This window comes from Lemur catta, chromosome X (assembly GCF_020740605.2).
Source record: "Lemur catta isolate mLemCat1 chromosome X, mLemCat1.pri, whole genome shotgun sequence".
Lineage (NCBI taxonomy): Eukaryota > Metazoa > Chordata > Mammalia > Primates > Lemuridae > Lemur > Lemur catta.
In genome coordinates, this window is record NC_059155.1 from 46,154,498 (window position 1) to 46,180,606 (window position 26,109).

General features: G+C 35.5%; 1 protein-coding gene across 5 annotated transcripts in view; it reads left to right on the forward strand.

Moving 5' to 3' along the window:
* PHKA1 (phosphorylase kinase regulatory subunit alpha 1) overlaps window positions 1-26,109 on the forward strand; it is a 131,195-nt gene that overhangs the window by 78,849 nt on the left and 26,237 nt on the right. For 3 of the 5 annotated variants that reach the window (XM_045537751.1, XM_045537750.1, XM_045537753.1), the window contains exons 20-28: window positions 653-744; window positions 1,111-1,250; window positions 16,898-17,054; window positions 18,350-18,429; window positions 21,333-21,411; window positions 21,552-21,681; window positions 23,731-23,832; window positions 24,720-24,835; window positions 24,960-24,998. In XM_045537751.1, coding sequence (XP_045393707.1) covers window positions 653-744; window positions 1,111-1,250; window positions 16,898-17,054; window positions 18,350-18,429; window positions 21,333-21,411; window positions 21,552-21,681; window positions 23,731-23,832; window positions 24,720-24,835; window positions 24,960-24,998 — 935 coding nt within the window. The remainder of the gene's footprint in view (window positions 1-652; window positions 745-1,110; window positions 1,251-16,897; window positions 17,055-18,349; window positions 18,430-21,332; window positions 21,412-21,551; window positions 21,682-23,730; window positions 23,833-24,719; window positions 24,836-24,959; window positions 24,999-26,109) is intronic. The other 2 variants (XM_045537752.1, XM_045537754.1) reach the window with 1 other exon arrangement.

Below are 26,109 nucleotides of genomic sequence, written 5' to 3' on the forward strand. Positions count from 1 at the left end.
AAGTTATACTTCTCAATTATGAATCAGGAAGCTTAAGCTTAATTCACAGCTCTGCTACTTACTTGCTCAAACAGTTATTTGAGCTCCGTGTCTCTTTCTATGTCTATAAAATGGTGAAAATGATAAGAGAGTATATTCTTAGAGGTTATGGTAAGTATTTCAACAATGGACTGTAAGTAAAAAAAATCTTAGGAATATCTCAAAGTTGGTCAGCCACTACATTTTTTTGATTCCCTAGATAGGATCATCCATTCATCTATTCTCAGGGAAATCCAACCACTAATAGCCAGATATTTTCCTAGGAAAGTTAAAACATAACTGGGTTCTTTCTGTTATATGTGCTCTTCTGTCAAAATGTCAGTGATAGCACCATTGTGGTTTTGATTACATTAGAACCTTTAATATATTATATGTCCAGCTAGTGCTACAATTCTGGAAATTCAATTCAAAATATATTTATTGATTAATTGGATAGTCTTTAAATTATCTAATATTCATATTTATTTTCTTTGATATTACCAAGAAAGGAGAAATTTATCATTCCTGTTCTATAAAGACTGACTCATATGTGACCTCATTGTTGAGGTCAACTGTGCATTTTTATTAGTCTCCTAATTATCTAACCTTTCCTATAAATGTCAACCTCTTGCAGATGTTCACATGTATCTTCCTATGAAGTTATTACAGGCTTCCCGGCCTTCATTCAACTTACTTGACTCACCTCATCCCCAACAGGAGGAGCAGGTAAACCTGCACTTGAGATGTTTGTATCAGCTTTTTGCAAAACTGCCATCTTTATGGAAAATAATAGAACTAGTTATTATGGTACCTGTTAGTAACTAGTGGTAGGCAAAATGCTATTCTGGTGAAGATATATGTCCTTTTCAGTTCACCTTTAAAGTAGGCAAGTTTTTCTAGTCAAGCTTTAAGAAAATTAGATTGCTGTATCATATGTCTTGAAGGTTTTATTATTTATGCTTTTCTTTTCATCAACATTTAGAAAGTTCATATGGAAATGTTTATAGGTAAAAAGATAACTCATTTCTAGGGCATTATTTAAGTTGTGCACTTGCAGACTTGATTTTTTTTTTATCATTTCTCAAACTAAAGGTTCCCTCTGTTCATGTGGAAATACATCTTCCTAGAGATCAGTCTGGGGAGGTGGACTTCAAAGCACTGGCTTTGCAGTTGAAGGAGACCTCAAGCTTACAGGAACAAGCTGATATCCTCTACATGCTGTATACTATGAAGTAAGTGATGGATATTATCAATCTAGTTTAATTCATGTATAGAGAAAGTATAGCGTGATAATACAGTATAGCTTTGGAGTTTCATTGATCTGGATTTGAATATAGTTTAGCAGCCTACCCATTATGTTACTTCAAAACCTCAATTGTCTTTATTTATAAAATGTGGATTATACCTACCTCATAGAGTTATTGTAAAGATTAACCACTATATAATATCTGTAAATTCTCTAATACAATGCCTGGCACATAATAGGTGATTAATAACTGATAAGTATTATTATCATTATTATGGTTGTTATAAAGCCTCCATTATTTGGTAAAACCTATAGATAAATTCTTAACTAAAAAGAAGGAAGACTGTAGAGGCTTGTAGCAAAAAGAAACCAACATTTTTTAGTGCTTGCTAAGTGTCAAGTACCCTGCTAGTTACTTTTTATCTAGGTACCTCAAATTCAGTATGTCTAAATTGAACTTTTCTTTCCTACCCCTCATGCCCCCACACAAAAATATTCTGTTCTTCCTCCTTTTTCATGTTATGGTCACCATGAAGAGGCAAGGTGGACCCCCTTCCCCTAAATTTGGTTTGGATATTGAGACTGATGATGCCATACACATACCAAGAAGATGTGGAATGTTTATTACTCACATAATGAGGCTTTCTAAGGAGAGCAGAGAAGATTCTTAAGTTGCTCCTCAAAAAGCTTGAGAGAACAGGGAAAGAAGACTGGATTTAAGGTTTTATTATAATTAGGGGGTGAGAGTTCTGACTGGCACCAAAGAAAGGAACACTTTGACTGTCTTATCACCTTCCCAGATGTAGAGGCAAAGGGAAAGAGGAGTGGTGGGACTGGAAAGCTATCAGCAGTCAAACATCAAAAATGGAATCAGACTCTATTAAATTTTTTATCTCCATTATTGGAGCCAACACCTACCTAATCCTCAAGCTACTACCTGCATTCAGTTAATCACCAAGTCTTACCAGTTTTATCTCTAAATACTTTTCTTTTGCATCCCTAGTATTGCTGCCTTCATTCAGGCATTTGTCTCTCACTAGGACTATTGCTACAATTTCTTAGCAGTCTTTCTACTTCCATCTTTTTCTCCTCAAGCCCATAATACGCAGAGGAGGGAGAGTAACTTTTCTTTTTTACTTTTTATGATAGAATTGTTCAAACTTAAACAAAAGTAAAGAGAATAGTATAATGAATAGTATAATGAATGCTTATATATCTATATTCTCACTCTCTATTTCCCCTGGATTATTTTGAAGAAGATATCAGATATTATTTTGTTCCTAAATATTTCAGTATTTGTAAAAGATAAGCAATCTCTTAAAACATAACTGCAATGAGACTTCTGGTTCTGGACAAGATAAAGTAGATGCATTTCTAAATAGATGCTAAATACAGGAGAACATTTATAAAACAATCATAATAAATCTCTGAAAGGTAGAGAGAAGGCAGACCAGCTAAGGATCTCAGGATCCAAGGACCAACGTGGTGATGAGGTTGCTGGGTTTGGTTTTGTTTTTTGTTTTTTTTTTTTTTTTTGCCTCATACGTTCTATATTGAGCCCTGGAGAAGCCAGCAACCTAAAAAACACCAATGTGCATAGACAACAAAAGCCCCAAGGAAAAAAAACTTTTCCTTCTAGACAAAAGACTAGGAAGGGGGCAGCCTAGTCTTTTTTGTCCTGTAGAGTTTTCCACATTCTACATTTTGCATGTTATATCCTCATGATGTTGTTTAACATGTACCTCTCTCCTTTGTATCACCTAAAAATTGGTAGTAAGATCTATAGGCTTGATAGATCCAGGTTCAATTATTTTAGGCAAGACAACTTCATACGTGGTGCTCTGTACTTCCTATTATATGACATCTGGAGGCACATCATGCCTGGTTGTTGCTGTTTTTGTCATGTTAAGATCAATCAGGCATTATTAGCCTGATCTAGCCATTTTTAATTAAGTTCCTCATTAGCTTTTCTCCTAATGATTTTAGCAGCCATCAGTGGTCATTATCTAGATCGATTATTTCATTAGAAGTTGCCAAATCTTGGTCTTCTAAGTCTATAAAATAATATTTTAGTGTGCTTATCTTACCAAGTCTCTTCCCTATTTAAATTTTTTCAATTTGCTTCCCTTAAGCAGAGGAAAAAGTTTGAGATCCTTAATATGTCATTTAAGAACCTCCATGATAAAGTTCCTGCCTACCCTCTAGACTCCTCTTTCACTGTTTTCTGACCTAAAATTGATATTCCAGAAACACTAAAGTACTCGCAGTTTTCCACCAGCGTTATGCTGTTTCTCATTTCTGTGCCTTTGTTCATGTTATTATCTCTGCATGGAACTCTGTCTCTTCTTCTTCACCAGGCTGAATTGTACTCATCCAATAAAACCCAGCTCATAACATATCCTCCAAGAAGTAATCTGTGAAACCTTTCCCTCCCCTACCCCCTGCTCCTTATGTATCCCTCTATAATGCACTTACAAACTTATTTTTTGTATATATCTCAGCCCACTAGACTAAGCTCCTCAAGATCATTGAGTATGTTTTATTTTTCTTTCTAGCCTCAGAATATAACCCACTGCTTGCCTTATAGTGTGTCCTCAATATAGGTTGGACAAATGAATGAACTTCTTTATTTAATCCTTATACTTTTTCTATGAAGTAGTTGGTACCTACATTTTTTTAAAGATGGGAAAACCAGCTCAGAGAGGTTGTACAACTTTCTCAGGGTCACACAACTCGGGAAAGAGACAAGATTAAAAACCTTGGTCTCTCTGACTCTAAAGCCCATACTGGTTCCATCAAATTATGCTATTTAATGAGTAAGTGAAAAAGACATGGGTCTTCCTGTTAGCGGAAAAGCCCTTCAGCACCAGAATAAAATTTTATAATCCAATTGTTTTAAAAATAACCCAAATAAATTTTTAGCCATTTAGGGCCTGCCTGCTTTTTATATTCCATAAAACCCCACCCCATATCTACTAATAATAGATAAGACCTGGGCCATGAATACCCCAAACCACTGCTGCCCTTCAAAGCTCACTAATGCAAACATTCCCTGTAGTGATGCTGAGGGACATCACCTAGACATGCAACTTCTCTCCACCTTTTCCTCTTCCTCAGTGAATTCCCTTCCCTTCTTCACTTCTGGATGGTCATTGCTGTTCAAGAGGGAGTAGAGAGAGAATGATGGGTAGAAAACTTATTTAAAGAAATAATAACAAAACTTTCCAAACCTGGAGAAAGATATAAATATCCAGGTACAGGAAGGTCAAAGGTCTCCAGTCAGATTCAATCCAAATAAGACTACTCCATAGCATATTATAATCAAAATGTCAAGGATCAAAGGCAAAGAGAGGGTCCTGAAAGCAGTGAGAAAAAAGAAGCAAATAACATGTAAGGGAGTCCCAATAAGGCTAACAGCACACTTCTCAGCAGAAAACTTACAGGCTAGGAGAGATTAGGATGATGTACTCAAAGTGCTGAAGGAAATAAACTGCCAACCAAGACTATTATACCCACCAACTCTGTTCTTTAGAAATGGAGAGATAAAGACTTTTCCAGACAAACAAAAGCTGAGGAAATTCATCACCACCAGACCTGTCTTATAAGAAATACTAAAACGAGTTATTCAAAACAAAAGACATTAATGAGAAACACAAAAACATCTGAAAGTATATAAGTCACTGATAAATGTAAATACATAGTCAAATTCTGAATACTCTATTAATGTAATGGTGGCATGTAAATTACTTATATCTTTAGTATGAAGGTTAAAAGAAAACAATTAAAGTCCAAAAACAACAAATGCTGCTGTGGATGCAGAGAGAAAGGAACGCTGATACACTGTTGGTGGGACTGCAAATTATTACAACCTCTGTGGAAAACAATATGGAGATTTCTCAAAGAACTAAAAGTAGACCTACCATTCAATCCAGCAATCCCACTACTAGCTATCTACTCAAAGGAAAAGAAGTCTTTCTATCAAAAAGACCTCTGCGTTCGAATGTTTATTGCAGCACAGTTCACAATTACAAAGATGTGAAATCAATCAAAGTGCCCATCAATTCATGAGTGGATTAATAAAATGTGGTATATGTATACCATAGAGTACTACTCAGCCATAAAAAAGAATCAATCAATGCCTTGCAACAATTTGGATGGAACTAGAGACCATTCTCCTAAGTGAAGTATCTCAAGATTGGAAAAACACTGCATGTACTCATTATTAAATTAGACCTAACCGATGAGCACACATGTGCACAGAGAGAAGTAAAACTCAGTGGAAATCAAGCAGGGGGGAGGGAGCAGGAGCGGAAGGGCAAAAATCTACCTAATGGGTACAATGAACACTATTTGGGTGATGGGCACACATATAACCATTACTCAAACATTACAAAAGCAATCCATGTAACCAAAAACATTTGTACCCCCTTAATATCTTGAACTATAAAACAATAATAATGATAGCTACAATAGTCTATTAAGGGATGTGCAGTATAAAAATGTGGCATCAAAAATTTTAAATGGGGCCGGGCGAGGTGGCTCACGCCTGTAATCCTAGCACTCTGGGAGGCCAAGGTGGGAGGATTGCTCGAGGTCAGGAGTTCGAGACCAGCCTGAGCAAGAGCGAGACCCCGTCTCTACTAAAAATAGAAATAAATGATCTGGACAGCTAAAAATATATATAGAAAAATATTAGCCGGGCCTGGTGGCACATGCCTGTAGTCCCAGCTACTTGGGAGGCTAAGGCAGAAGGATTGCTTGAACCCAGGAGTTTGAGGTTGCTGTGAGCTAGGCTGATGCCACGGCACTCTAGGCCAGGGCGAAAGAGTGATACTCTGTCTCAAAAAAAAAAAAAATTTAAAAAAAATTTAAATATTGGGTGAGTGGAGTTAAAGAGAGGGGTATTTTTTCTCTTTTCTTTCTTATTGCAATCACAGTTACATTGTTATCAGTTTAAAATATCCTTTTATAACTATAAAATGTGTTTTGTAAACCTCCTGATAATCAAAAAGCAAAAACATATAATAGATACACTAAAATCAAAAAGCAAGGAATCAAAATATACTACTAAGGAAAATCACTTAACTACAAAGGAAGACAGGAAAAGAGAAAGAAAGGTACTACAAAAGAACTAGAAAACAATTTTTAAATGGCAGTAGTAAGCCCTTAGCTATCAATAATGATCTTGAATATAAATGGATTGAATTCTCCAACCAAAAGACATAGAGTAGCTGAATGGATTAAAAAAAACAAGAGCCAACTATATGCTGCTACAAAAAAACTCACTTTACCTCTAAGTTCACACATAGACTAAAAGTGATGGGATGGAAAAAAGATATTTTATGCAGATGGAACCCCAAAGAGAGCAGGAGTAACTATTTTATATCAGATAAAATAGACTTTAAGTCAAAAACTATAAAAAGTGACAAAAAGGTTATTTTATAATGATAAAGTGGTCAATTCAGCAAGCAGATATAACAATTGTCAACATATATGCATCCCACATCAGAGGACCTAAATATATAAAGCAAACATTAATAGATCTAAACCTTCAACAACCCACTCTCAGCAATGGACAGATCATCCATACAGAAAATCAACACAGAAACATTGCATTTAAATTGTACACTAAACCAAATGGACCTAACAGATATTTGCAGAACATTCCATCCATCAGCTATAGAATATACATACACGCATTCTTCTCAACTTCCCATGGAACATTCTTCAGGAGAGATTATATATTAGGCCACAAAACAAGTCTTAATAAATTTAAGATCAAAATCATACCAAGTATTTTTTCTGACCAGAGTGGTAGAACTCAATAACAGGGAAAACCTCAGAAACTTCACAAATATATGGAAATTGAACAACGTGCTCCTAAATAACCAATGGATCATTCTCAAATTTAAGGGGGAAATTACAAAATTTCTTCAGAAAACTGAAGAGAAAACAAACATACCAAAACCTGTGGGATACAGTAAAAGCAGTTGTAAGGGGAATGTTTATAGTAATAAATGCCTACATCAAAAAAGTAGAAAGATCTCAAATAAACAACCTAACATTACACCTAAAGGGACTAGAAAAACAAGAACAAGCTAAACTCAAAATTAGAGGAAGGAAAGAAATAATAAAGATCAGTGTGGAAATAAATGAAATAGAAAGTAAAAAAAAAGGATACAAAAGATCATCAAAACAAGGAGTTGAGGGGTTTTGTTGTTTATTTGTTTTAGTTTTTGAAACAGAGTCTCACTCTGTTGCCATGGCTAGAGTGCAGTAACATCATTATAGCTCTCTGCAACCTCAAACTCTTGGGCTCAAGTGATCCTCCTGCCTCAGCCTCCCAAGTAGTTTAGACTACAAGCATGTGCCACCGTACCCTGCTAATTTTTCTATTTTTCTGTAGAGATAGGGTCTCACTCTTGCTCAGGCTGGTCTCAAGCTCCCAACCCCAAGCAATCGTCCTGCCTCAGCCTCCCAGAGTGCTGGGATTACAGGCATGAGCCACCATGCTCAGCCAAGGAGTTGGTTTTTTGAAGAGATAAACAAAATTGACAAAGTTTTGGCTAGACGAAGAAAAAAGAAAACCAAATAAATAAAATCAGAGATGAAAGAGGAAATACTATAACTGATACCACAGAAATACAAAAGATCATTAGGGACTATTATGAATGATTATATGCCAACAAGTTGGAAAACCTAGAAGAAATGGAAAAATTCCTGGACACATACAACCTACCAAGATCAAACTATGAAGAAATAGAAAATCTGAGCAGACCAATAATGAATAAGGAGGTTGACTCAATAATAAAAAGTCAGCCATCAAAGAAAAGCCCAGGACCTGATGGCCTCGCTGCTAAGTTCTACCAAGTATTTAAAGAAGAACTAATACCAATTCCTTTTAAACTGTTCCAAAAAATTAAAAAGGAAGGAATTCTTCCAAACTCACTCTATGAGGTCAGCATTACCCTGATACCAAAACCAGACAAGGACACAACAACAAAGAAAAGAAAACTAAAGGCCAATATCCTGATGAACATAGATGCATGCATCCTCAACCAGATACTAGCAAACCAAATACAACAGCACATTAAGTGTCAAACGAGATTCATCCCAAGGGATGCAAGGATGGTTCAACATATGCAAATCAATAAATGTGATATATCACATTTAACAGAATAAAGGACAAAAACCATATGATAATTTCAGTAGATGCAAAAAAAAAAGCATTTGGTAAAATCCAACATCCCTTCATGGTAAAAACTCTCAACAAATTAGATATAGAAGGAATGTACCTGAAAACAATAAAGGCCACATACGACCAACCCACAGCTAACATCATACTGAGCAGAGAAAAGTTGAAAACTTTTTATATAAAATCTGGAATAAGTATGCCCACTTTGACCACTCCATTCAACATAGTACTGGAAGTCTTAGCCAGAGAAATTAGGCAAGAGAAAGTAATAAAAGGTGCCCAAATTTGAAAAGAGGAAATTAAATTATCCCTGTTTGCTGACAACATGGTCTTATATATATATAAAACCCTAAAAACTCCACTAAAAGTTGTTAGAACTAATAAATGAATTCAGAAAAGTTGCAGGTTATAAAACCAACACATAAAATCAGCAGTAATTCTATATGCTAATAGTGAGTCATCTGAAAAAGAAATCAAGAAAACAATCCTATTTATAATAGCTATAAAAACACCTAAGAATAAATTTAATCAAGTTGACATAGCTCTATAATGAAAACAATAAAACATTGATGAAGGAAATTGAAGACAATTAAATGGAAAGACAGCTTATGTTCATGGATTAGAAGAATTAATATTGCTAAAATGTCTATACTACCTAAAGCAATCTACAGATTCAATGTAATCCCTACCAAAATTCCAATGACATTCTTCACAGAAATAGAAAAAACAATCCTAAGATTCATATTGAACCACAAAAGACCCTGAATAGCCCAAACAATATTGACCAAAAAGAACAAATCTGGAGTCATCACACTACCTGGCCTAAAAGTATCCTATTAATACAGAGCTATATAACCAAAACAGCATGGTACTGGCATAAAAACAGACACATAAACCAATGGAATAGAATAGAGAGCCAAGAAATAAATCTGCACATTTATAGCTAAGTGATTTTTCACAAAGGTGCTAAAAACACACAATGGGGAAAGCATAGTCTCTTTAATAATGTTGAGAAAACTGGATACCCACACAAGAGAATGAAATGAGACCCTTATCTCTAACCTTATACAAAAATTAACTCAAAGTGAATTAAAGACTGAAATGTAAGACCCCAAACTATGAAGCTACTAGAAGAAAACTACTGGAAGGGGAAATTCTTCATGATGATGATCTGGGCATGGATATTCTGGCTAACATCTCAAAAACACAGGCAACAAAAGCAAAAATAGACAAATGGGATTATATCCAACTAAAAAGCACAGCAAAGGAAACAGTCAACAGAGCAAAAAGACAACCTACAGAATGGGAGAAAATATTTACAAACTGTACATCTGACAAGGTGTTAATATTCAAAATACATAAGGAATTCAAACAGCTCAATAGCAAAGAAACCCTAGTAACTTGTTTTAAAACTGAGCAAAAGATCTGAATACACATTTCTCAAAAGAAGACATACAAGTGGCCAAAAAACATGCAAAAAAATGCTCAACATCACTAATCATTAGGGAAGTGCAAATCAAAACCACAGTGAGATATCATCTCACCCCAGTTAGAATGGCCATTATCGAATGGACAAAAGATAACAAGTGCTGGAGATGTGGAGAAAAGGGAACCTTTATACACTATTGGTGGGAATGTAAATTAGTACATCTATTATAGAAAACAGTATGAAAGTTACTCAAAAAATTAAAAATAGAATTACCATATGATCCAGCAATTCCACTGCGGGGTATATATCCAAAGGAATTGAAATCAGTATCTTGAATAGGTATCTGCACTCCCATATTTTTTACAGCATTGTTCACAGTAGCCAAGATATAAAATCAACGTAAGTGTCCATTAGTGGATGAATGGATAAAGAAAATGTGGTATATTTACTAATATTAATAAATTATATTAATATTATTAATACATTATTCCACCATAAAAAGAATGAAATCCTGCCATTTGCGACAACATGGATGAACCTGAAGGATATTATGTTAAATAAAATAAGCCAGGCACAGAAAGACAAATACCACATGATCTCACTTACATGTGGAATCTAAAAAAGCTGGTCACATAGAAGTAGTTAGTAGAATCTCGGTTACTAGAGGCTCGGGTAGTTAGGTAGGAAGAGGGAATGGGGAGATATTGGTAAAAGGATACATAATTACAGTTAGATAGGAATAAATTTTGAGAGATCTATTATACAGCAAGGTGACTATAGTTGATGATATAGTGTTATCTTGAAAAATGTAAAGAAAGTGGATGTTATGTTCTCGTACCATAAAATAACTGTGAGACATTTGTTAATTAGCTATATTTAACCATTCTACAATGTATATGTACTCAAAACATCATGTTGTAGATGATAAAAATATACAATGTTATCTGTAAATTTTTAAAAATTTAAAAATAAATAAAAATTAAAATTAAAAAATAAAAAAGTATATAAAGATGATCCTTTCACCATTGTAAAAAAGCATAAATTACCTACTTAATAAAAATAATAATTAAAAATAAAAAAGACATGGGACTTATTATTTTGCAACCTTTGTTTCTTTTTTCTTTTGGAGTAGGACACTTTATTCAACAAGTATCTGTTGAGTACTTATTCTAGGATAAGCACAACACTAAATGCAAGGTAATGAAAAGATAAAGAAGGTGAAAGGAGGTAAGGGATAAGGACAGAATGACTGTAGTCTGACTGGAAATTAAATTTATATACAAAAACCTCATACTTTCCCACCATTCAGATAGTCCATGGTTGACTGCCCTCTTCTGCTCCTAACATATGACTTTTTCTTCATCTAATTCTAACTTCATCATGACATCTGAGTGAACCCTGCAATCTCCCCAAAACTATTAGGTTATTAAGTATGGAATGTCCGGTTTCCTTAAGTCTGACAATTGCTATTTCTGACATTTCACTTTGACATTTCTTGTCTGTTTGTTTTTTATTGTGAAGGTACATCCTCATTCTTTCAACACACATTTTGGCTTGTGATTTCAAAAATTTTTTAAAGCAATTTTTGTGAAATCCTGAATAAGCCAAAAATACATGTTATTTTTGAATATGAGTTACATCATGGAACCAGTGCAGCACAGACAGCTCAAAATATCAACAAAGTGTTTGAGAAGGATGTGGATTTGAGACAAATGGGCAAGGTAAAGAATCTGGATAGATGGGTACCACATGAATTAAACATCAGAAGAGAAATCATCTCAAAGCTTGCCTTTCTTTGCTGTCACAACATAAAGACAAACCATTTCTCCACCATATTGTTACATGTGATGAAAAATGGATTCTTTTTGACAATCACAAGCATTCAGAACAATGGTTGGATAAAGGTGAAGTGCCGAAACACAGTCCAAAACCAAATATTCATCAAAAAAAAATTAATGGTGTGTGTTTGGTGGTCCAGCGTTGGTATTATCCACTACAGCTTCATGAAACCTAGTCAATCCATTACAGCAGATGTCTACTGCAACCAACTGGACAAAATGATGAGGATGCTTGTGATTAAGCAGCTGAGATTGGTCAATAGAAACAGGCCAATCCTCTTGTAAGACAATGCTCAACTACATGTCACACAATGCTGCTCAAACTACAGAGGCTGGACTTGGAAACTCTCTGTCATCCACCATATTCACCAGACCTTGCATCAAGTGACTACTACTTCTTCTAGACTTTGGACCACTTCTTGCAAGGAAAAATATTCAGTTCTCAACAAGCTGTGGAAAACGCCTTTTCTGATTTCATTGACACTTGCTCTCCAGGCTTCTTTGCTGCTGGCATAAACAAGTTACTGTTAAGATGGCAAACCTGTAGATAGTTTAGGCACTTACTTTGGTTAATTGTACTGTTTCTTGTTTGAGATATAATAAACTAAATTTTTTATTCAAAATCAGACATTTCATGTTTAATGACCTCATAGTACTCCAGGTGATATCAAACCACTGGAGTAGATTGTGTATTATGTGCTTTGTGGCTTTTAATACACTTGGAATTCTGTCTAATACCCCCTATGGACTTAAGAGTAGAAGAATGGGAGGTTCAATTTCCTATGTTTATTGATGAGTATTCCTTCTGTGAATTGTTTGTTCATAACCTTGGTTTATTTCTCTATGGGCTTATTTATATTTTTCTTATTGATATTAGATATTACCCTTTTGTTATATATGTTGCAGATATTTTGTCCAAAGAATTTGCTTTCTAACTTTGTTTATATACCTTTCTCTATGTAAAAGTTTAGTTTTTAATATAGCCAAATCTATTGATCTTTTCCTTTTTGACTTCTGGGTTTCTTGTCATGTATAGGGGACCTTCTTCCCTCTCAGAATTTAAAAATATTGTAAATACCTTCAATAATTTTTGAAAAATGTTTAGGTCTTTAATCTGTCTGGAATTTATTTTTATATATGTCTTCCTATTGAACATGTCTAAAATCAAATTCATTTTCTTTACCAGAAACCTACTACTTCTGTCTTTACTGACCCTATTCATGGTATCATCATTCCTTCAAGTCACCCAGACTGAAATTGCATCATCGTTAATTCCTCCTTGTCCTCCGCCTCTCCCTATAGCATCGCCACTACTATAGGGAGTTGTTGATCAAATCTACATCCTCTGTGGTCTGACTTTCAACCTTTATCTACCATTACTACCTCCTCACAATGTGAATGCTCTCACTGAAACAGTCTACTCATCATACCCAAAACAGCCTATAGATGTCTACCTTCATACCTTGATTTGTGTTTTTTCCTCTGCGTAGAATACTTTCCTTCACTACACTGCATTTCTGTTTGTTCCAAGTCTCTCTATCTGTGTAGGCCTAGGTCATTTGTCACCTTCATGAAGCTTTCTCTGATCTCTAATAATAAAAATCTTTCCTGATTCTGAGATCTCATAGAACGTTTTAATGTTTTTAAAATTTATTTTGACACTTTCAGACTTAGAGCAAAGTTGTAGGGTAGTGTAGAAAAAATTCTGAATATCCCTCACCCATTTCCCTTAGATGTTTCCACTAAGCTTTAATATCTCTCTCTCCCTCCCTCCCTCCCTCCCTCCCTCTCTCTCTCTCTCTCTCTCTCTCTCTCTCTCTCTGTCATTCATACTCGATCACATACATATATTATTTTTTTCTGAACCATTTGAGAGTAAGTGGCAGACATGATCCCCATCTACCCTAAATACTTCAGTGTGTATTTACTAAAAACTAGGAACTCTCTTACATAATCATAGTAGAATTGCCAAAATCAGAAAATTAACATTAAACCAATACTATTATCTATCCATAGACCTTATTAAGATTTGTCAGTTGGCCCAATAGTGTCTTTCTAGAAGCAAAAGAACATCGGAAATCGTGCATTTCATTCAGTTCTTAGGAATCTTGAGGGAGTCTCTGTTTATCTGGAACGGTTCTTAAGTCTTCATTTTTCATGTGATAAATACTTTTGAAGAATATAGGCCAGTTATTTTGCAGAATGGCCCTCAATTTTGGTTTATCTGATATTGCCTTATGATTAAATTCAGGCTATACATTTTTTGCAGGAATACCGCTGAAGAGATGCTGAGTTCTTCTCCATGTGTCATATCAGGAGGCACTGTTACTCTTCAAACTTTTACTCACTGATTTTTGCATCCATTGATGACTCTTTCTATAGCATTTTATATTTCATGTTTTTAAATTTAATATATTGAATAGATAATATATTCTCATGGCTCAAAAATTTTAAAGTACAAAAAGATATACAGTAAAAGGTTAAAATGTCTTTCTCCCACATCTCTTCCCCAGATACCCAGTTCCCCTCTTCATGGGAAGTCAATGCTTTGTGTGTGTGCATGTTTGTGCATCCTCCCAGGGACATTTTATGCATATGTAGGTAAATACAGACATATATTTGGATACTTTTACCCCTATTTACCCAAATGGTAGCAAAGTATATATGCTGCTCTATACCTTGCTTTTTTTCATTTAAACTATATATCTTGGAGATTGCTACATATATATTCCAATTTATCTATTGCTTCATGACAAATCACCCCGAAACTCAGTGGCTTAAAATAACAAAAATTTTTAAAACTAGCTTTCATAGTTCTGGGGTTTGCCTGGGCTCAGAACTTCCTAGGCAGTTCTCACCTAAGGTCTCTCATTCTGTTTGGTCAGACAGTGTCTGGGGCTAGAGTCATTACAAGGCTTGCTCATTCATATGTCTGGGGGTTGATACTGGCTGTTGGTTAGAACCTTAGCTGGGGTTACCTACAGCCGGAACACCTACAAATGACCTCCTCATGTGTCTCTCTACTTCCTCACCACGTGACTAGGTTCTAAGAATAAGAATCCCAAGAAAGGACCAGGTGGAAACTGTATTGCTTTGTATGGCCTAGCCTCAGAAATCATGTAGCATCACTTTTGCCTTAGTTGCAAGCATGCCTGGGTTCAAAGGAAAGGAACAACCTCACCTCTTGACAGAATGAGTATGGGAGTCACATTGTAAGAAGAACATGTTGGATGGAAAATTGTTGCAGCCATTTTGGAAAATACAATCTGCCACAATCTGGGTCTATTTCATATTTTCCTCATAGTTGTGTAGCATTTCATTATTTGATATATGATTATTTATTTAACAAGTCTCTTATTGATGGACATTTGGGTTGTTTCCAGAATTCACTATGACAAACAATGCTATGGCAAATAACATATAGCAAATACATCATTTCACATGTGTCAAGGAATTTATCCTACACGTAAACCAGAAATGGAATTGATAGATCAAAAAATAGTTTTTTAAGTATACAATTCAATGGCTTTTAATACATTCACAGTTTTGTGCATCCTTCACCACTATCCATTTTAGAACATTTTCGTTACCCTGAAAAGAAACCCTACTCCTTTTATCCATCAACCCACATTCCTCCTATCCCTCCAGCCCTAGGCAACCACTAATTTACTTTCTGTCTCTATAGATTTGCTTATTTGGAGCATTTTATATAAGTAGAGTCCTGTAATATGTTATCCTTTGTGACAGGCTTCTTTCATTTAGCATAATATTTTCAAGGTTCATCCAAATTGTAGCATGTATCAGTACTTCATTTTTTTCATTGCCAAATGTTATTATCTGTATGTCTATACCACATTTTATTTATCCATTCATCAGTTGATGCACATTTGAGTTGTTTCTACTTTTTGGCTATTATGAATAATACTGGTATAAGCATTTGTGTACAAGTTAATATGGACATATGTTTTCATTTCTGTTCAGCATATAACTAGGAGTGGAAATGCTGGGTCTTAGGGTAACTCTATGTTTAACTATTTTAAGAACTGCCAGGCTATTTTCCAATATTTTAATATTAACAGCCCGCCAGAACAATTGTCCCAATTTTCAATTCCACCCACAACATATTGAGGGTTTCTGTTTTCCCAAAGCCTCATCAGTGTTAACAAATTTTGGGACTTTTGACAACCTGGTAGATTAAAGATGTTATCTTGGTGTAGTGCTAATTTAAATTTTTCTTATCATGAGTGATGTTGAGTACCTTTTCTTCTGTTTAAAAGCCATCAGTATTTGTTTTGCTAGGTTTTCTTTGGTTGTTTTTTATTTTCTTATCTATTTGTTGGAGTTCTCTCTATCTAAGGGAAATTGGCCTATGAATTGCAAGTATTTTTCCCAGTTTCTAATTTGTCCTTTGCTTACAATGTTTTTTGCAGTAAGAATTTTTTTTTTGTTTATGCGTACAAATATATCAGCCTTTTATGGATTCTGGTGTATGAGTCATAGTTTAAAAGTCCTCTTGCCTCCAAAGTTATAAAATAGTTCTCCGATATCTTTCCTAGTACCTTTACATTTAGATCTTTGATACATTTGGAATTATGGTATACAGTGTGAGACATGGATTCAACTTTTTTTCCAGATAGCTACTTGATTGTTTTAACATTATTTAATAAATAATATGCCTTTATCATACATCAAATAAATTCCCAATTTCATATAACTTTATATATCTTTTATGGCATTTCATAGTTGACTTGTGTTATAATTTCCACAACAATACTGTATGTGTGCGTGTGTGTGTATCCTTTAAAAATAAACATACAGCCTTATTATTTCTTCATTAGTTCACAAAGTATAGCATACTTTCTAAACTTACAGTACATTAAATCTTTGTCTTTAATGTCAGCTATGTTGAAGCCCATGAAGAGGGTCTTTAAAAGAATACAATTTTGTCAAAGTACAGCTGAAACTAAGACTTATTCTTTTCTAGGTGTTTGGTTTTCAAGGCTGACTGTTAACCATGGTTTTATAAGGACTCTTAGTAAATCACATTAGATTCTTAAAATCAGAGAAATCTGTCAAAAACAGGTATAACAGTATAACATTATAACACTAAAAGAAAGATTGTTGCCAGAGGCTTTGATTATAATTAATGTAGTATTGTCTTTAAATTCCAGAGGACCTGACTGGGACACTGAATTGTATGATGAAGGGGGTGCTACAGTCAGAGAGCTTCTTACTGAACTATATGGCAAAGTTGGAGAAATTCGTCACTGGGGCCTGATCCGATACATCTCTGGGATCTTAAGGAAGAAAGTAGAAGCACTTGATGAGGTACTATAAATGCTACTTGAATTTATGCCAAATTTAAATGGGGGTGCTTTTTAAAAATTGGTTTTTCTAATTGTTTTTTAAGGCAGCCACAGCCTCTAATCATTTGAGATGTTGTCTTGACTACATAAAGTTTCTGATATTTAATTAGCTTTTTGTTTGTGAAGGACAAATATACAGTACTAAGCAATAAGAATTGTAGGCTTATAGAGGTATTATAAACTATAAGAATTTGTATTAGGCTAAAAGTTCCCACCTCCTAGAAAGAGGAATGATTGTACACTATTGGTAAGAATGTAAATTAGTACAACTATTATGGAAAACAATATGGAAGTTCCTCAAAAAATTAAAAATAGAACTACCATATGATCCAGCAATCCCACTGCTGGGTATATATCCAAAAGAAATGAAGTCAACATATGGAAGAGCCATCTGCACTCCCCTGTTTACTGCAGTACTATTCATAATTGCCAAGATATGGACTCAACCTAAGGGTCCATCAATGTATGAATGTATAAAGAAAATGAGGTACATATACGCACTGAAATACTATTCAGCCATAAAAAAGAATGAAATCTTTTCACTTGCAACAACATGGATGGAACTGGAGGACATTATGTTAAGTGAAATAAGCCAGGCACAGAAAGACAAATGTCGTATATTCTCACTCATATGTGGAAACTAAAAAAGTTGATCTCATGGAGATAGTAGAATGGTAGATACTGGAGGCTGAGAAGGGTATGGAGGACAGGGAATAAAGAGAGGTTGGTTAATGGGTACTACAAAAGCATAGTTAGATAGAAAGAATAAGATCTAGTGTTTAGTAACATAATAGGACAACTATAGTTAATAATAATTTATTACATATTTCAAAATAACTAGAAGAGTAGATTTAGAATGTTCCCAACATAAAGAAATGATAAATGTTTGAGGTGATGGATATGTCAGTTACCCAGATTTGATCATTACACATTATGTGCTTCTATCAAAATATCATATGTACCCCATAAATGTGTATAACTATATGTATCAAAAAATTAAAAGATTTTTAAAATTTTTTAAAAGAAAGACAAAAACCAAACAAAAACGTCCCTACCTCCTTGGAAATGAAAAGATCTCATTGTTCCTTCCTAGAAATCCTTCTTTTCTGATCTTCATAGTATTTGATATTTCCTGAGGAAGAGAGTTTGGCATGTCATTAAGTTAAGGGGGAACAAAGATTTCTGGGCTAAAAAGAGAAATGTTTGTGTAAACCTGAGGTGTTATGGAGAGGATAATGTTATGCTATCTCTTCTTAGGCCTGCACAGACCTTCTCTCCCACCAGAAACATTTGACAGTTGGGCTCCCTCCAGAACCTCGAGAAAAGACTATCTCTGCGTGAGTATGGTTAGGTTTGATCAATTTTCTCTGAGCCTTTAGGAAGCTGTGTGGACTTACCACAATTCTCTTGCCCTAATCTGTTGATGGATGACAAAGTCCTATATGTCTGCACTTCTATCAGAAACACTTAGTGGGAGAATATTGATAATGACAGAGTGTGAGTGAGTGAAAGAAAAAACTCATAGGGAGTAGTGCTCAAACTTTTTTTACTTATTGGGTTTTGCCAAACCTCCCATTCAAAAAACAAAACAAACAGGGCACCTGAAATTAGCACCCACAGGATGTCAGCCATACTCTGGAAAGAGGAGGTGGAAGAAAGTATCTGGCTGGAGCACAGGGCTAATGATGAAACCCCATGCTGCTCAAGAAGGAATAAAGTGGGTGGAGTCATAGTCAAAGGAGAAAAGTGAGTACTTACAGAGCATAGTGAGGTAGCCCCCCTTCCAGAAAACTGTAATCAGCTTGCCATTGTCTCAGGTCTGCCACAGCATACAGTTGGAAACAGTTCCCTAAGACAGCGGTCCCCAACCTTTTTGGCACCAGGGACTGGTTTCATGGAAGACACTTTTTCCACAAATGGCAGGGGAGGGGATGGTTTCAGGATGATTCAAGTGCATTACATTTATTGTCCAGTCGAACCTCTCTGCTAATGATAATCTATATTTGCAGCTGCTCCCCAGCACTAGCATCACCACCTCAGCTCTACCTCAGATCATCAGGCATTAGATTTTCATAAGGAAAGTGCAACCTAGATCCCTCGCATGCACAATTTACAGTAGGGTTCATGCTTCTATGAGAATCTAATACCCTACTGATCTGACAGGAGGTGAAGCTTATGCGGTGATGCAAGTGATGGGAAATGGCTATAAATACAGATGAAACTTCGTTGACTGGCCCACCACTCACCTCCTGCTGTGTGGCTCAGTTCCTAAGAGGCCACAGACTGGTACTGGTCCACAGCCCAGAGGTTGAAGACCACAGCCCTAGGATAAGCGTGGGCTGGAGGGGAGGGAGAGTCAAGTGACAGGCTGGGATGTAACGTTTAATTCTTATGCATTAGTCTTCCTTTTGCCACTAGCCATGCCAGTAAAACTCATCCACAGTAAATCTGTTTAATCTCATGTCAGGCCAGTGCCAAAATTTAAATCTGCAAACATGCTGTATTTCCAAGAAATATTTTTAGAGGGATTCTAACTGCATTCATAAGCCAGCAAAAAAAAAAATAAATGTTTTTCTGCTAAGGAGTAATTTAAAACAAGGTATTCCCCCTGCCTGCCAGGTCTACGTCTGTAGCCAGTGTAGTAAAAAGCTTATTTTGTAAACAAAACATGTTCTAGATAGAGAGCTTAATCAGAAAGAAATGAGGAAGAAGTAAGCAGGGATACCTTTGCTGATGTCTGTATACCGCCTCCTTCCTGGCTTATGTCCATGATTTCTGTTCCCCTAAGATCCAGTACAAACTCCTATACGAAGGCTCAGAGAGACATGTCATAGGACCATGCATCATAGGTTCAATGTGTAAAGTCCCAGTTCTACTTTCAGAAAAATAGTCCTAACCTTGTGTGTGAGTTTGCTTGGGCTGCCATAACAAAGTAGCATAGACTGGGTGGTTTAAACAACAAAAATTTATTGTCTCACAGTTTTGGAAGCTAGAAGTCCAAATCAGGGTGTCAGCAGGGTTGGTCCCTTCTGAAGGTTGGAAGGGACTTTGTTCTAGGCTTCTGTCTTTGACGTGTAAATGGCTGTCTTCTCCCTGTGTCTCTTCATGTTCTTTCTATGCATGTCTATGTGTCCAAATTTTCCGTCTTTGTAAGGACACCGGTTATACAGAATTAGGTCCCACTCTAATGACTTCACTTTAGCTTAATTACCTCTGTAAATACCCTATCTTCACATAAGGTCACATTCCGAAATACTAAGGGTTAGGATTTTGACATAAGAATTCTGACAGACACAATTCAACCCATAAAACTTTCCTCCTGGCAAACAACCTTTCATCAAAAATCAGATCAATTTTGTGACACTGTGGGTAATACAAAAGATGGCATAGTCCATGCCCCCAGAGTGCTTTGTTTCAACGGAAGAGTCAGAAGCGTGGGAGGATGCGTGTATAGCTGTGTATGAGTGTGTGTGTGTGAACTGATGAAACTATAGAAAATCAGTACAACTCTCTAAGATGTGATTGTAAAGTAATAAAATAGTTTCTAAAAGGCACAGCTTTTTATGGCTGAATAGTATTCCATTGTGTAGGGAGGAGATGAAGAGAGGTTATTTAATGGGTACAAGCATACAATTAGAAGGAATAAGTTCTTACGTTTGATAGCAGAATAGGACTATAGTTAACAACAATGTATTGTATATTTCTAAGTAGCTAGAAGAAAGGACTTGAAATGTTCCCAACACCTCGATAAATACTCAAGGTGATGTATACCCTAAATACCCTGACTTGATCATTACATATTCTATGCATGTAACAGTATATCACATGTACCCCATAAATATGTACAAATATTATGTATCCATAAAAAAGGCACAGCTTAAAATTAGTTTATTACTTTGTAGCCATAATAATTACCTGTCAAGAACTAACCATGAAAGACTAGTCTAGAAGGACATCATGGGGTGAGTTTTAAGTAAAATTTTGAAGGAAGGAATTTTGAAGGATTATTCAATCCAGGTTTAGAGAGGAGAGAGCAGAGCTCTTCTGAGTTGATATGGGCTACGGTGGTTTGAGGAGGCAATGAATGAGCTTTGAAGACTGAAAGAACCAGAATGCTACTGTTAATGATGAAATGTTGAATAAATGATTTGAACTTGGGAATAGCTTTTTTTATTTTTGCAACATATTTAGGTTTAAGTGGTTGTAGAATTTTGTCTGTCTTCACTGTCTTCTTCCTTAGACCTCTGCCCTATGAGGCACTTACTCAGCTGATAGATGAAGCCAGTGAAGGGGACATGAGCATTTCAATCCTTACACAGGTGAGCAGAATTATAAAGCTTAATCTAGTAATTGATATTTTAAAGTTTGTTTTCAATTCATCTAGCAATTTCCAAAGATGACTAAATAGGCATTATGAAACCTGGGCCATAATTTTTGTCTATATTCATTCTGTGTGCAGGAAATAATGGTATATCTGGCCATGTATATGCGAACCCAGCCTGGCCTCTTTGCTGAAATGTTTCGACTTCGAATTGGCCTGATCATACAAGTTATGGCAACAGAACTAGCCCACTCCCTTCGATGCTCAGGTACTCAATTCAGTAACTATTTTAGATGGAATTTACTTTTAATGTAGTTCTATGGATTTTTGGATCAGGAAAGAAAGAAAGCTAAAACATTTTTATTCATAGTTCAGAGGCTGCATATGACAATCTTGTTCTCATGTTAGTGACTACTTGTACAAGTCAAGGGGCTGATGTGATGACCCATTTGTATATTAGTTATGCAACTTTAAAATACCACTTCTTGGGGTCTCTGCACTCCAAATTCCACTTAACCGATTATTCTTAGCTAACTTCATTTCTCCTAACTCCTCGAGTGCTCTGGAGAGTACCTGAGTGTGACAAACAAGGTTGGGTTCAGATTTAGGCAGTGGAGCTTCTGGATACCAACATTGAGTCATTACGTTAGTGGATCGTAGTGTCAGTATTCTGTCTAGTCAACATCATGATTGAATAAAGGAAGACTATTTTATTAATGTTTATTTGACAAGACTCTCTTTTAAATTAACTATAGGTGTATTTGGCAAGATAAAAGTTTTAGTTTGAAAAATAGTTGGGGCCTATGAAAGCTGGAGAGCAGAAATATATGAAAGTGTGAAGGGGAAAAAAGGACCCCTGTGGCATGACTCTTTTTTTCCATTGGTATATTTGTTTGATTTCAACAAGAACGGCAAAATAATACAGGTAGGGGTGTCATAGAAAAATAAAATCACAGTTGTAAAACTCAATTTTTAGCCATTCTTTTCAGTTAAATTTTCCCAAAAGTCTTTTAATTGAGCTTTTAACAAGAGGCTAAATGCATTGGTTTGAGTCAGACCTAAATCAAACAAATGAGATAATTTATATTTAAATAATCCTTTGAAGGAAGAGAGCTAACAATTATTTCATACCTACCATATGCTGGACACTGTACTTTTTGCTTTATATTTACATACATTGTCTCATTGAATCCTTACAGCAATTCTGGAGAAGGTATTATTGTCCCACTTTTACCAATAACCTCAGAGAGGTTAAGTAACTTGCCCAAAGTATCATCAAGATAGTCAATAGTGGAATTTAAGTTCAAGTCTTTCTGATTTCAAATGATTTCCAGTTCAGCACACTGTTATAGATAAACGTGTTATATAGTATTCTCTAGTTGTGATATCAAGGGATGTTTTATGAGAGAGTGTGATTGATCATTAATAAACCCCAATGAGTGAACGTTCTTCACTTTTCCTGTTATGGATCTTGCTTTCCTATGGATTCATCAAAACCATGGCTTTTTATTCCCTATTGGATAAAGTCAAAAATCCCTGGGTCTGATATTCAATACCCTCAACAGTCTGGCTTCTACCTACTACTTCAACAGTACTTCCCACTATTTATCAATCCCCATCCCTGAAGAATGATGTCTCCTCTGATTTGAAAAGCACTTATTGTATATACCTCTCATTTCACATATAGTATATGGAATGGTTTCTTGTTGCTTATCTTGTTTACATGTCCCATCTCTCTCAAATAGATGATCAGCCTCTCAAGGTCAGGTACCATGTCATACCTGTTTGTAGTAACATTACTTAAAATGATGACCTACCTGTAGTAAATTCTTAATAAGTGTCTGATGTTGATGAACAAGTTCAAGTTATCCTCTCAATATTCTGAATAATTTCATGGATTCATATCTATTCCCCTTTAGGTCTCTTTATTTCTAGACTGAGAAGTTTTAAGTATTCAAGTCCATCTGCATACATACATTCATTGCCTTTTCTAAATGGCCTCCAATTCCATTGTTCTTTTATTCTTACCACTTTCAAATAAAGATTCTACTGAGTACCCTAATGGTGTGGAGGAGGGCAGTGAAGAAGAAATCAATGACCTGGCTAATCTACAAACTGGATAGTCAGTCCTTAAATAATTAAGAATTTATTGCAGTATGAATATCTAAGCAATATGGTACTAGCAATTTATTTTGTAATTCTATCCTTCTAATCGAGTGACTCAGAAATTCTAAGTAAGTAAGGAAATAGAGAAAAAATAGGGAGGGAATGGCAGGTGAATTAGAAGTCCTTCTGTTCTAATGTTTCTGCTGACTAGCTGAGGAAGCCACAGAGGGCCTGATGAATCTCAGTCCTTCAGCCATGAAGAATCTCCTACATCACATTCTCAGTGGCAAGGAGTTTGGAGTAGAACGAAGTGGTAAGATTAAATAACTGAATTTCCATTTCTGATTGTTTGGTTTAAGTGCCTTATTGGTTTTAAAATGTTTTTTTCTTTCATCAGAGAAACCTTCTACCACAAATAAATAGAACCCCAATATATAAAACAGTTAAAAGCAAAACTGTCTTCTGAAACAATATTAGGAAACTACTATGTGTCTCATTTTTTTCCTTAAATGATATATGAACTAAGTGGATTGCTTACTATCATGTTTTGTTTTTAAGTTTTTTATTCATTCCCTTACATTACCTTAAGTCTCTACTTTAGGACAACTAGCAGCCCATATCTTCTGAAACTGCCTTGTATTCTAATTGCCAGTAATTCAGTAGCACTTGGAGCGTTGTATATGTGTGTATATGTGTGGCTGCTTACAGTACATCTAATGTATATTTTCAACTTTAGATTTAAATGTATCTAGGAGTCCATCACAAACTAATCTTCCACCTGCATTTGTGGTTTAGGCAGTATTTGGTGTCACATACCTAAAGCAGCAGAGGAAAAGGGGTTATATCTCATGCTCAACTTTCAGGCTTAGGATAAATTGATGTATAGGGTCAGATGGATGGATGTCAGATCTTAGAGTGGCAAAAAAAAGGTATAATGCAGTACTCCTCAAGCTGGGGATCTTGCTAAAATGCAGATTCTGACTTAGTAAGTCTGGAGTGGGACCTGAGATTCTACTAACAAACTCCTAGGTGGTACAGATGTTGCTGGTCCGTGGACTACCCTTTAAATAGCAAGATTATAATTAGTTTTTAAAATTAAGTTAAAAATAAGGACATACATCTAAGTCTTTTTAACATGGTAGAGAAAAAATTGTATTTGATTATCTTCTCTCTTTCTCTTTAATCTTTCATGCTATATAGTTCGTCCCACTGATTCAAATGTCAGTCCCGCTATTTCTATCCATGAGATTGGTGCTGTTGGAGCAACCAAAACAGAACGAACTGGAATCATGCAGTTAAAAAGTGAGATAAAGCAGGTAAGATACTACTTGGGAGATTCGCTGGGATATTGCTATGTTTAAGAATATTCTTTTGAAATCAAACTTTGTTGGGATCAATTATTTCCTATCCTGAGTTTAATTTGGGCCATTTATTTTTCAGGTGGAATTTCGTAGACTGTCTATCTCAGCTGAAAGCCAGGTGAAATAACTAGAGATCTTTAACATAGTTTAGCTTGCCTTTAATTCTATATAACATGCATGAGCTCGTGGCCTTTTTACAAATAACGTAACAAGCCATGGAGTAGCTTGTTTGAATCTCCTTTATAACAATCATTTTTTAAATAGCTTTCATTTTTCTGGAACTACTTTGCTAATTGTAGAAGGAAAGCAACTTGCATTTGATAGCAAGAAATTGAAATCCTGAGTTTCTGCTGTTAGGACTGACATGCAATTTGGGAATTTTAATTTTCTTTATAAAACTAGAATTAGACTTCTTATTTTTAAGAATAGCTACTAGAGAGAATATGAGATTAGATGAGGACCTTATTTTTTAAATTTGTTTTCAGGTATTATCTCCAAATTTGACTTTTATCATTGCCATGACAAAGATTCTTTGTTTAGCCAAACTTTAGTCAGGCTTCTGAACCTTCTCCTAAGCCCATCTGTGCACTTCCTTGTAAAATCCCATTTTAGCAAAAGAACCTAGCTAAGTAATTTTACCCAGAACCCTCTATCCTCAATGTCTGATTATCCTTGATGCCTGATCATCCTCAATATCTGATCAAGTTCTTATCCTCCACCACCCCCCCAGGTGATGTCTGATTACCCTGGCCTGTCTTTAACAAGAATCCTGTTAGGTCAGTTTAACCGGAATCTGTCTTACCCCAGTATTTTCCAATGTTACTATTTTTCCATCCACTGATCCCCCACACTGCCCATTGGCTATAAATTCCTGCTTGCCCATGTTATATTTAGAGTTGAGCCCAATCTCTCTCCTCTACTGCAAGACCCCAATTGGAGTGGTCCCTATACCTATCACAGTGGTCCTAAATAAAGTCATCCTTACCATGCTTTAACAAGTGTCATTGAATAATTTTTTCTTTAACAAGTTATACAAAAAGTGTTGAGGACAAATAGAGGAGAAGGACCTAAATCATTCTGGGAGTCACTGAACATGATATTATAGTCTCTTACTTTTTCCTACAGGTGAAAATAGATGGAGTTGTTACATCCTACAAGGAAATAGTTGACACAGATTTCTATACCTTTTTTTAAAATCCTAGGAAATCATATGGTTTCAAGATCTTGAA